Raw genomic sequence first — 13116 nt, 5'->3', positions numbered from 1 at the left:
CTAAATTATTAGCAAACAGATTAGCAGAGTATGTACCGAAAATGGTAAATCTAGACCAAACTGGATTTATCAAAAAAAGACACACAACAGACAATATTTGTAAATTTATTAACTTAATTCATGCAGTAGAAGGGAATAAAGCACCAACAGAAGCAGTTGCTTTAGACGCAGAGAAGGCCTTTGACAGAGTAGAATGGAATTATTTGTTCAAAGTATTGCAAAAATTCAGTTTACTGGAGAAGTATATTAATTGGATTAAAGCATTATATAAGGGACCATTAGCTAAAATGACAGTAAATGGACATGTATCAAAACAATTTAACTTAAGCAGGTCAACACGACAGGGATGCCCACTATCACCTTTATTGTTTGCGTTAGCTATAGAACCACTAGCAGAATTGATAAGAACAGATAATAATATAAAAGGAATAAAAATAAAAGACAAGGAATATAAAATCAGTTTATTTGCGGATGATGTTATAGTGTACTTAACAGAACCAGAACTATCAATAAAAGAACTATATAAGAAATTGAAGGAATATGGAGAAGTGTCGGGATACAAGATAAACATAAATAAAAGTGAAGCAATGCCTATGAATAATGCGGATTTCTCAAAATTTAAGAAGGAATCACCATTTAGATGGAGAATGCAAGCAATATGATACCTAGGTGTACAAATGAATAAAAATCTCGGCCAACTATATAAACTCAATTATTATCCACTAATGAAAAAATTACAGGACGATTTAGAGCATTGGAAAGATTTACCACTAACACTAATAGGAAGGATAAACAGTATTAAAATGAACATTTTTCCAAGGATATTATACTTATTTCAGGCATTGCCAATACAACTGACAGAAAAATTCTTCAAGGAGTTAAAGAAAATAATAAGGAAATTTTTATGGAGAGGGGGGAAACCGAGGATAGCATTAGATAAATTAACAGAATGGTATAAACAAGGAGGCTTACAACTGCCAAACTTTAAAAATTATTATAGATCCGCACAATTAAGATACCTTTCAGATTTTTATCAAACAAGGGAAAAGCCAGATTGGACGAGATTAGAATTAGATAAAATAGGGGAAAAGATACCTGAACACATATTATATAAATGGGATGAAAAATTGGTACAACATAGAAGTTCTCCAGTATTACATCATCTCCTTAATATTTGGAAGAAGATTCATGTAGAAAGAAATAAAACAAATGATCCTTTAGAGAATGGGAAAAAAAAGGGATTAAAAGAATAGAAAATTGTTTTTCAGGAAATAGATTCTTATCCTTTGAACAAATGAAAGATAAGTACAATATAACTGGAGATACAGCGCTGGCATATTACCAATTGAGATCCTACTTGAAGGATAAATTAGGAAGCAGTTTGAGTTTGCCAGAGGGAAGTAACCTTGAATATGTGATTACAGATACAATGTTAATCAAAAGATTTATAACAAAAATGTATATTAAACTGCAAGAAATGGAGAATGAGGAAACAAATGGTAAAACTAAACAAAAATGGGAACAAGATTTAAATATAAAGATAAAAAAGGAAACATGGGAGAAGTTATGCTCCGGAACGATGAGATATACAATAAATACGAGGTTACGTATGATACAATATAACTGGATACACAGGCTATACATTACACCTCAAAAGTTAAATAAATGGGACCCAACAGTATCTGATAGATGTTTTCGATGTAAAAAAGAAATGGGAACAACAATTCATGCAATCTGGACATGTGAGAAAGTTAAAAAATTTTGGGAAGATCTAAATCAGATATTAAATAAAATAACAGAAAACAATATACCAAAGAATCCAGAGATCTTCCTCCTAAGTAACATAAAAAACAAAGAATTTGGAATTGATTTGGAGGATGCACAAAAAAGATTTGTCAAGATAGCCCTAGCCGTAGCAAAAAAATGTATTATGTCAACCTGGAAATTGGAAGATAATTTGAAAATACAACAATGGTATATAGAAATGAATAAATATATTCCATTGGAAAAAATAACATATAGTTTAAGAAATAATATTGAAATATTCGAACAAATATGGGAGTCTTACATTAAATAGAATAGCGAAAACCTGCCGGGAACAAACATTACCTAAGTTAACAGAAGGAAAAGAAATGAAAAGAATGGACTCAGTAGAATTTCTGGTATATTTTTATTGAATGACAACATTGTCTGACTGGTTTAATGTATCCTACTTTGTATACCTTAAATGTATGGGAGGGGGAGGTAGGGAGGGTGGGATGGGAGGAGGGAGTGGGGGGTAGAAAATGGCACTGTATATGTGTGAAAAGTAAAAAGTGTGTACCATGGTTAATGTGATATATGGTGTGAAAAATAAAAAATTTAAAAAAGCAGTAAGTTCATAAAATATCTACTTCTAATAGAAAAATAATACTCCATTACTTTATTATTTCAATATGTATAATGCATTTACAGGATTCATGGAATGGATTCAGTAATCTTGTAGAAATGGCTGATTTTAGTTGGCTCCTTTTAATTGAGAGATTCATTCCTGCATACCTTTGGATCTGATATAGATTGTTTTGTATTTGAAATTTATTCAAAATACCTCCATTCATCTTGTGCACTTGCTGATCATAAATAAGAATCATGCATTTGTATTGAATGTATGAGAAGATGAAGGCAGTTGGGAGAAGGAAAGCAAAAAAAAATTAAACTGATGTACATCTTGCATCCAACCATCTTTCATATTTGCCTATATTTTATTGTAATTAATAAAATGTGTGAAATAGCTTTTATTAATGGTGTATATTAAAGATTCTCCTGTCCATGTTTATATTTCTACCTACAACATAACATCTACAATGGCTTCCCCTTCCTAACCACACAAGTCCATATGGACAAAAGTTATCCATCAGCTTTCATATAGCTGTGGAGCAATAAGTATTGTCTGAGCTATTGGATCAGCTTCTGTACTAGGCTAATGATATCAAGTTTGTCGTTCTACCAGTTTTTAATTTGCTACCGTTCTGTACAGTTTTGAGTATTAGATAGTTGAACTATTTTGGTAAAATAAAAAAAAAATCCTATTTGACAGTGAAGTTTGTTCCATTACTTGTCATTCTTTAAGCCTATTTAATATGGAGCACAGGGAAAACATTGGAGCAATCTTCTGCTTTCTTAAACACGGCATTTATTACTGGTTCAGCTAGATGCTTTAAGGGGTTTCTCAGCCTTTGACCAGATTGTCACTACCTATTTTCATCGTGTTTTTAGCTTTGTCTCTGACTGCATCAGCACTAGTGGTGAAAATTTCACTCTCATTTTCACTCATTGATGCATTTCTTTAGATCACTTGGAACTGTGACTAACATCTTATCCTGAAAAACATTCTGATGAATTAATTATTTTTTTCTCTTACTGATGGAGCCTTCAGGCAGTCTGTCCATCCACACCAGTGTCGTTGATGTAAACGTGTTTACCTCTGATATGGATAAGTATCAAGTATCACCAAAACTAATTTCTCCCAATTGCTGCTCTTTTCATTTCTTCTTCTCACCATCTTGCACACTTGCTCCCCACCAACCCATTGTATATCACTCCTGAAAACCAGTTTTGGGTGTTTTGGTTGCAAAATCCATGCAAGTGTAAATTATCAAAGATATTTCTTCAAACCAAAGTATTAACTTTTAAGTTTGGGTGTGCAATCATTTAAACTAATTATACACTCAATTTAAATACAAAATGAGTGACACCTCTGAATGTGTGCAAATTAATACGTACTAAAGCGAGAAATGTATTTAAAATCTTTTAAATTGATTCTTTGTGAATGAGGTGACTCAATTTCAGTATAATACTGATCTAAAAATTATCAAAGACTTATGTGACAATTTGTAAAAAAAAAACTTGTCAATTGTAATAGTCAAAGTTATTTTCGTTAAGTTTGTAATATCTGATTTCTTTTAAAATCTGAAATGCACCTAATGATCTAATCCTGATTGGATGGAGTTATTATAGATTGGTAAAGCTAACAGGATTGATAAGAAAGGGTGAAGATAAAAATTGCGCCCTTTCCTGTATCTTCTTCTCTTTCTAGTATGATGCAGTCAATAACTACAATACCGGGATGTGGACATTTTGAATGCCGAACAACAACAAAAAATTCTTGTGTCAAATGTTCTGTGTAAGTCTGTAAGAGAAAGGTACAGAGTAGGTGTTTGCAGGTAATTAACATTTACTTAAGGTTGATCTTGCATACCTCCTCTAGGATCTGGTTGACTCATTTCATTCTCATCTATTAAACATGAAAGATTGTACAGTGTAACTAATTTTGTAAAATAGATAATAAAAAAATAATAAATAATAAAATGGATAAAGAAGCAGGAAGATCAAATTAACAGTTAAATGTGAGAAATGAACATTTCAAGCTTTATGAAGGTATTTCCATCAAATTTACTGGTATTTGTGTATCTATATTCACAGGTAAGGCAGACGACCAATCAAATTGTTATGAACTGTGCCGACATAGACATCATTACAGCATCATATGTCCCACAAGGTGGTGAAGGTAAGATGGTTTATTTTTTTGTGTCTGTCAATGCTCCAAAGATATAATGTATCTTTACGATCTGAAAGCTGATGCTGAATATTGATATTTGTCTCTGCATTTTGAATGAAAATAGTTACCTCTTGTTATAATATGAAGCAGTTTTGTTAACTCTTGTAATATGAAGCATGTTTCTGAACTATAGCATAATGTAAATTTTTAATATTCAAAGCTGAATTTTTAATGCATTATGAATTTATTGTTCATCCACTGCATTTTTGGAATTGTCCAGCTCCAATGGGATGCTGGATGATATGCGGGTTGAGTGAAATGGAAAGTTTAACATTCTTGTTAGACTTTCCATAACTGATGCTTAGACCAAAATTTGTTTCTAGCTAAACATTTGACTGGTTGGTATTTAACTGGGTTTGCTTGCAAGGTAAATGTTGCATTGCAATCAGCTTAAAAAGTAATTTATTTTGGGTGAATTCTCTTTTCTTAAAATTGACCATGCCTACAAATTATTGGGGATTAAAGCTCTCTCAGTGCTTTATGAATTATTTTAAGAAATTTGTGTTTTTGTTTCTGTGATGTATCTGATCATTAAACATTACAGCACAGAGTAAAACACGAAAGTCTGCAGACGCTGTGATTGTAGTAAAAATGCACCAAAATGCAGGATGAACTCAGCTGATCTTTTCAGTGTCTATAGGAGAGAAAGATGTATTGCTGATGTTTCAGGCCTGGGCCCTTCTTCATGGAATAAACCAGAAGCAGGAAATTTCAGAATTCAAACAATGCTGGGGGAGGAATTCAGACCATCAAAAGGTGTTAATAATCGACAAGGTAAGAATTGATCATGTTTGTGCAAAAGGAGATGGGATGGAAAGATAGAGAAAGATGATGCCACCTTTCCTTATCTCTCCCTCCATTCCATCTCCTCTCACACAAACAATTCTTACCTCCGTTTCTTTGGCTTGGCTTCGCGGACGAAGATTTATGGAGGGGGTAAAAAGTCCACGTCAGCTGCAGGCTCGTTTGTGGCTGACAAGTCCGATGCGGGACAGGCAGACACGATTGCAGCGGTTGCAAGGGAAAATTGGTTGGTTGGGGTTGGGTGTTGGGTTTTTCCTCCTTTGCCTTTTGTCAGTGAGGTGGGCTCTGCGGTCTTCTTCAAAGGAGGTTGCTGCCCGCCAAACTGTGAGGCGCCAAGATGCACGGTTTGAGGCGTTATCAGCCCACTGGCGGTGGTCAATGTGGCAGGCACCAAGAGATTTCTTTAGGCAGTCCTTGTACCTTTTCTTTGGTGCACCTCTGTCACGGTGGCCAGTGGAGAGCTCGCCATATAACACGATCTTGGGAAGGCGATGGTCCTCCATTCTGGAGACGTGACCCATCCAGCGCAGCTGGATCTTCAGCAGCGTGGACTCGATGCTGTCGACCTCTGCCATCTCGAGTACTTCGACGTTAGGGGTGTAAGCGCTCCAATGGATGTTGAGGATGGAGCGGAGACAACGCTGGTGGAAGCGTTCTAGGAGCCGTAGGTGGTGCCGGTAGAGGACCCATGATTCGGAGCCGAACAGGAGTGTGGGTATGACAACGGCTCTGTATACGCTTATCTTTGTGAGGTTTTTCAGTTGGTTGTTTTTCCAGACTCTTTTGTGTAGTCTTCCAAAGGCGCTATTTGCCTTGGCGAGTCTGTAATGCGTGTCAAAAGAACCAAAGACTTGTTGATCCAAACCAAGGTTTTTATTAACTAAAAGACTGGAACATATCACAAGTAGGTCGACCATTCCAGAATGACCTGGTCTGGCTAGGAGCAATCCTTTAAGACCTGCTGGTAGGTGTGGCTACACTCTCAGCCAATCACAGTCATCCTACACTACCATCTGTCCATATGTACATATACACATTGGGGATAGAATCTGTACTATCACAACCTCATCAATTCTTACATTCCTTATCATATCTAATTAACATCTGGCTTTTAAGATTTGCTGCTTCTGGCTTCTTCTGTTTATTCCGTGAAGAAGAGCTCAGGCTCAAAATGTCAGCAATATATCTTTGTCTCTTAGAGACGGTGAAAAGACTGGATGATTTCTTCCAGCATTTTGGTGTTTTATAACTACAGCACAGGCTTGATGTTGTGCTGATCTATTTATTTTTAGCAAAATAAATCAAAACACATTCTACCTATTTTTCTTACATCATGACAAAGCAGAAAGCTTGAATGTAACAATGCACACTTGCTCCCCACCAACCCATTGTATATCACTCCTGAAAACCAGTTTTGGGTGTTTTAAGGAGTACGCTGTTGAAAGCACATTCAACTGATGTATAATATAAACACATTAGTACCAATTGATTACTCCATTAGTAACTACTGCACCGGCAACCTCCCACCAGATGTTCAGCAGTAATGTGGTATGTCATTACAGTACTTGCATGTACCCCACCCTCTACATTTGGAAATAAATCAATATTCCTTTTTTATTGTTGGATCTAGATTTGAGGATTCCTTGCCCATTAGTATGTACACAAAACCATAGTATTTCAAACAGTTTATTCAGAAGTAAATACTAGCAATACTAACTAATTTCTTAGTTGTCAAAGGAGAAGTCAATGAACTTTGTGTGTCTGGTACTGAAGATTGGTTCTGGTTTTTTTTTGCAATTATTGCATTTTGTGGATTAACATAAAACATTTAAAACAATTGTTTAATTTTACAGAAATAAATGCAACAGGGTTCAATTATCAGAATGAAGATGAGAAGGTGACACTCTCATTTTCTAGTGCTCTACGAAAAGGTAATTTGAGATCAAGAAAAATAAAAGGATGTTATCATTTTCCATAAAATTTTGTTGCCACTGGTTACTGTTACCTGGATACATTTCAATTTTACGCTTGTGACTCTACCTTTTTAGTTTCTGTTTAATGATAGAAATATTAACTTTCCAATATTTGTTGTGCAACTGTGGCATCTTTCCCAATTATACATAGCCCATGATTTCTGTTAACTATATGGATGACTGTTGGATGATAGAAAAATTGCAGGGTCCTGCTATTCATTTTTTCAAAATTATATAGGAAATGCATTAGTTTCTACTTGTATACAGCTCCATTGTACCCACCCCACCACCACCTACCTTTCATGGTTAGAGTTGTACCTTTAAATAATTTTAGATCCACTTTCTGTCTGGGAGTTGATATTGCTTGTTACTAAGTAACAATTGGAAACTGCGTGGTGTGCTTTATTAATAATCTGCTTTGATATAAGGCTAAGCTTTAAATTTGACTCATTGTATGGACATGTCTTGTTGGCTGCAATTAGTTGGTAAATTTTAACTTGGTAATTGCAGGTTATGTGATGGAACTTGAGAGGGAAAATGCTGAAGTGGAAGATCTAGTCAACTGTCATTTATAATTGCAAAAATAAGTAATAAAATGTTTAATACCAAAACACTTTCAGTTGTCCTCCTGGGTTTAATGCACACTGACATTTATGGGTTTATCCTGCATTTATGACAGCCCTGGTGCTCCAATTATGACATTATGAAGTATAATTTCTCTTTGTATTATTCATTGTAATTTTGCATTTTAACAGGTAATGGCACTTTGAAGATTGATTTTGTTGGTGAACTGAATGACAAAATGAAAGGATTTTACAGAAGCAAGTATACAGTGCTGTCAGGGGACACCCACTATGCTGCTGTCTCTCAATTTGAGGTTAGAGAATATAACTTTAGTGTAGAAGTGTCCTTATTACACTGAGCAACTTTCTAATAAATCTTATGTGAAAATCCAGGCATGATTGTGAAAATAGCGAATGCCTACATTTTATATCACACCTGAAATTAACAACCTTGTACACAGAAATTCTTTCCTGCTCCAGCCAACTTCTGCTTTTTAAAAAACACAACTCCAACAGTATACATTAAATTACACCATTATGGAAAGTAATGATAAATATAAATGATAGATAATATTCACACTTACATTTAGTGAAAGGCTTAAGGTGGCATTTCAATAGTGCAGGCAGATTTTTTTGTGGTACAAGAGTAGTTTATGATTTGTGTAATAAGGGAAGGTTGAAGAGCTTGATGGCTTAAGCTTAGAGATGATGGACTTCAAGCTTCTGTATTTTGGACCTGAAGGTAGCAGTGAGAACAGAATGATGAGAGTCCTTTATGATGCTTGTTGCCTTTTTGAGGTAATGCCTCTCATAGATGTCTTCAAAAGATGGGAGGTCTGAGCACTTGAAGCACTTGTCTACATTCGAGACTGTTCACAGCTGTTACAAGCCCAAAGGACCCCAAACCCAGCAGCAATAGACATTCACCAAGATAAGTAGTTACTTAAACAAAAGTTGTTTTTAATTATCTTTAAACATAAAAACAGAATCAAACTAACTTATCTATATTAACTTAACTAACTCAAATTAACCCCCTTCTAATTCTAAACGCACGTGTATGATGTGTGTGTAAATTTAAGAAAAGTTCTTTGGTTCATAGTTCAATCTCACTTCTTCTTCCAAGTTCTCTGGATGCAGGCAAATCTTATACTGTGTGCAGAATTTAACATGTATAAAGTTCACGAGGCTTTGGTCCTCAAAAAGTAAATGTTTACTGCTCAGGAAGGTTCTTGTAGGGTTTGCAGAGAGAGATTTGTTGTCCAGGATTTCCACAACTGAGGTACCACCATTAGTCACCTCAATGCCTCGCTCATTAAACTTGCCCTATCAGGGTTCTCCAGATGATAACCTCTTTTGTTCAATATTTCACAGAGTTCTTCTCTGTTCCCCTTATTCCAAGACAAACATGACAGTACTTCCAGCCATCCACCATTCTAGAGCTTTCTGTTTTCAACCAGCTTTTTTCTCTTTTTCTCTCTCTCTCTCTCTCTCTCTCTCTCTCTCTCTCACCCCCCCCCCCCAACGGCCAACTGCTAGAAAGCCATGTGACTCTCTCATTTGCAAAAACCTCCACCTTCTTCACCAAACAGGAGTTATCCTTCTGCTCCCATCTGTTGTCTTAGATAAACAAAACTTCTCATTGACCTTGGAGTGAGCACCTTGTAGTTATTCAACCAGCTAACCAGCTAGCTTGTCTCTCATCCAATCAATGGTCTATTGATTTCATGAAGTAATTTCAGTTAGCATCTACTTAGCATTCTCCATAGTTTCTGTAAAGTTACTGAATATTATTTCTTCAATTTTTCAAATAAGATCTGTTTTAAAATGTGTATATGTATGTAACCTATTATAATTTTACCAAATTCTTCCAAATTATGTACTCCATTACACAGCCTTCTGCATTCCTCTGCATTCGATCTACTAAACTAGGTTATGATGCAACTATTCAGTATACTTTCCAAAGTGTGCTTGTAGAAGTTTGAAAGAGTATTTGATGACGTGTAGTTTTCCTTGGAACAGAATTAGTTGTGAAGAGATATAATAGGTATGGATAGAAATAAACTATTCCCATTGGTGGGGAGACAAGATGAGAGGCTAGAATGAAGGTGATTGGAAAAAGAGCTAGAAGTGACATGAAGAAATAAAAATAAATTTTAGGATCTAGAATGCAGTACTAAAGACAGCAGTAGATTCAAATTCAAAAAAGCAATTTGTATGGGAGATGGACAAGTATTTGAAATGCTGAATGACTGTTACATAGAGCCAAAATGAAACTGAAGGACAAGTCTACTTCTTACTGATAATCCTTCTGTGGTTCATGATACATAGCATTAACATTTTTGTATGTGGGAAAGGCTCCAGGTTATTTAAATACATTTTGTGTGTTAATTGTGGAAAACCTGTGTTATTTGTGCAATTAGTTGGTAAATTTCAACTTGGTAATTGCAGGTTATCTGACAGAACTTGAGAGGGGAATTGCTAAAGTGGAAGATCTAGTCAACTGTCATTTATAATTGCAAAAATAAGTAATAAAATGTTTAATACCAAAACACGCTCAGTTTCAATGCAATTTGAATCAAACTTTTATTTCTCTCATCTCAATTTGTCCCTTTGTTTTTCTTATTCCTCTTTGTATTTTAACCCTAACTCTTTCCCTATATTTTGCTTTCCAGCCAACAGATGCAAGAAGAGCTTTCCCATGTTGGGATGAACCTTCCATTAAAGCAACATTTGACATCACACTCATTGTTCCAAAAGACAAAATTGCGTTATCAAACATGGTAAGTAGAACTGTTAGTTTTGTCTTCTTGATGAGCCTAGTGACAAATAGTTGAAGAAAAGAGAGGTATTAATTCATAAATCCAGAAATGGAAAGTTGAAATCATTTGGAATTTAAGAAATGGCAACGGAGCTAGGCCAGCTGAATCTTGAGCCCAGCTCCATATTCAGTAAAATGCATCAATTCCTCCAACATATTTTGTTTGGTTTCAATTTCCAGTATTAGCAATCTCTCTCTCTCTTTTTTTTTAAAATTTTTTATTTTTCACACCATAAATCACAATAGTCATGATATACACTTTTTCTTTTCCACACATTTACAGTGACTTTTTCTCCCTCCCCTCTCCCTCCTCCCAAGCCACCCCCCCACCCCCTCCTCTCATCCATTTTAGGTATACAATCTAGGTTGCATTAATTCAGTCAGACAATGTTGTCATTCATCAAAAATACACCAGAAATTCTACTGAGTCCATTCTTTTCTTTTCTTCTCCTTCCATCAACTTAGCTAATGTTTGTTCCCGGTAGGTTTTCGCTATTGTATTTAATGTAAGGCTCCCATACTTGTTCGAATATTTCAATATTATTTCTTAAACTATATGTTATTTTTTCTAATGGAATACATTTATTCATTTCTATATACCATTGTTGTATTTTCAAATTATCTTCCTATTTCCAGGTTGACATAATACATTTTTTTGCTACGGCTAGGGCTATCTTGACAAATCTTTTTTGTGCATCTTCCAAGTCAATTCCAAATTCTTTATTTTTTATGTTACTTAGGAGAAAGATCTCTGGATTCTTTGGTATATTGTTTTCTGTTATTTTATTTAATATCTGATTGAGATCATCCCAAAATTTTTCTACTCTCTCACATGTCCAGATTGCATGAATTGTTGTTCCCCTTTCTTTTTTACATCGAAAACATCTATCAGATACTGTTGGGTCCCATTTATTTAACTTTTGCGGTGTAATGTATAGTCTGTATAACCAATTATATTGTATCATACGCAGCCTCGTATTTATTGTATTTCTCATCGTTCCAGAACATAATTTCTCCCATGTTTCCTTTTTTATCTTTATATTTAAATCTTGTTCCCATTTTTGTTTAGTTTTACCATTTGTTTCCTCATTCTCCTTTTCTTGCAGTTTGATATACATATTTGTTATAAATCTTTTGATTAACATTGTATCTGTAATCACATATTCAAGGTTACTTCCCTCTGGTAAACTCAAATTGCTTCCTAATTTATCTTTCAAGTAGGATCTCAGTTGGTAATATGCCAGTGCTGTATCTCCAGTTATATTGTACTTATCTCTCATTTGTTCAAAGGATAAGAATATACTTCCTGAAAAACAATTTCTATTCTTTTAATCCCTTTTTTTTCCCATTTTCTAAAGGAAAGGTTGTCTATTGTAAAAGGGAGTAGCTTATTTTGCGTCAATATTAGTTTTGGTATTTGATAATTTATTTTATTTCTTTCTACATGAATCTTCTTCCATAAATTGAGGAGATGGTGTAATACTGGAGAAGTTCTATGTTGTACCAATTTTTCGTCCCATTTATATAATATGTGTTCAGGTATCTTTTCCCCTATTTTATCTAATTCTAGTCTCGTCCAGTCTGGTTTTTCCCTTGTTTGATAAAAATCTGATAGGTACCTTAATTGTGCGGCTCTATAATAATTTTTGAAGTTTGGCAATTGTAGGCCTCCTTGTTTATACCATTCTGTTAATTTATCTAGTGCTATCCTCGGTTTCCCCCCTCTCCATAAAAATCTCCTTATTATTTTCTTTAACTCTTTAAAGAATTTTTCTGTCAGTTGTATTGGCAATGCCTGAAATAAGTATAGTATCCTTGGAAAAATGTTCATTTTAATACAGTTTATCCTTCCTATCAGTGTTAGTGGTAGCTCTTTCCAATGCTCTAAATCGTCCTGTAATTTTTTCATTAGTGGATTGTAATTGAGTTTATATAATTGGCCTAGATTTTTGTTTATTTGCACACCTAGGTATCTTATTGCCTGCATTTGCCATCTGAATGGGGATTCCTCCTTAAATTTTGAGAAATCCGCGTTATTCATAGGCATTGCTTCACTTTTATTTACGTTTATCTTGTATCTCGACACTTCTCCATATTCCTTCAATTTCTTATATAGTTCTTTTATTGATAGTTCTGGTTCTGTTAAGTACACTATCACATCATCCGCAAATAGACTGATTTTATACTCCCTGTCTTTTATTTTTATTCCTTTTATATTATTATCTATTCTTATCGATTCTGCTAGTGGTTCTATAGCTAGCGCAAACAATAATGGTGATAGTGGGCATCCCTGCCGCGTTGACCTGCTTAAGTTAAATTGCTTTGATACATGTCCATTTACTGTCACTTTCGCTAACGGTC

The 13116-nt window shown here is 34.7% G+C and overlaps 1 protein-coding gene across 4 annotated transcripts in view; it reads left to right on the top strand.

Moving 5' to 3' along the window:
* LOC138750151 (puromycin-sensitive aminopeptidase-like) overlaps nt 1-13116 on the top strand; it is a 273946-nt gene that overhangs the window by 52816 nt on the left and 208014 nt on the right. For all 4 annotated transcript variants that reach the window (XM_069912291.1, XM_069912287.1, XM_069912288.1 and 1 more), the window contains exons 2-5: nt 4462-4546; nt 7255-7332; nt 8130-8251; nt 10610-10717. In XM_069912291.1, the coding sequence (XP_069768392.1) occupies nt 4462-4546; nt 7255-7332; nt 8130-8251; nt 10610-10717 (393 nt within the window). The remainder of the gene's footprint in view (nt 1-4461; nt 4547-7254; nt 7333-8129; nt 8252-10609; nt 10718-13116) is intronic.

This window comes from Narcine bancroftii (assembly GCF_036971445.1).
Source record: "Narcine bancroftii isolate sNarBan1 chromosome 12 unlocalized genomic scaffold, sNarBan1.hap1 SUPER_12_unloc_2, whole genome shotgun sequence".
NCBI lineage: Eukaryota > Metazoa > Chordata > Chondrichthyes > Torpediniformes > Narcinidae > Narcine > Narcine bancroftii.
This window is presented reverse-complemented; position numbering and strand designations above follow the sequence as displayed.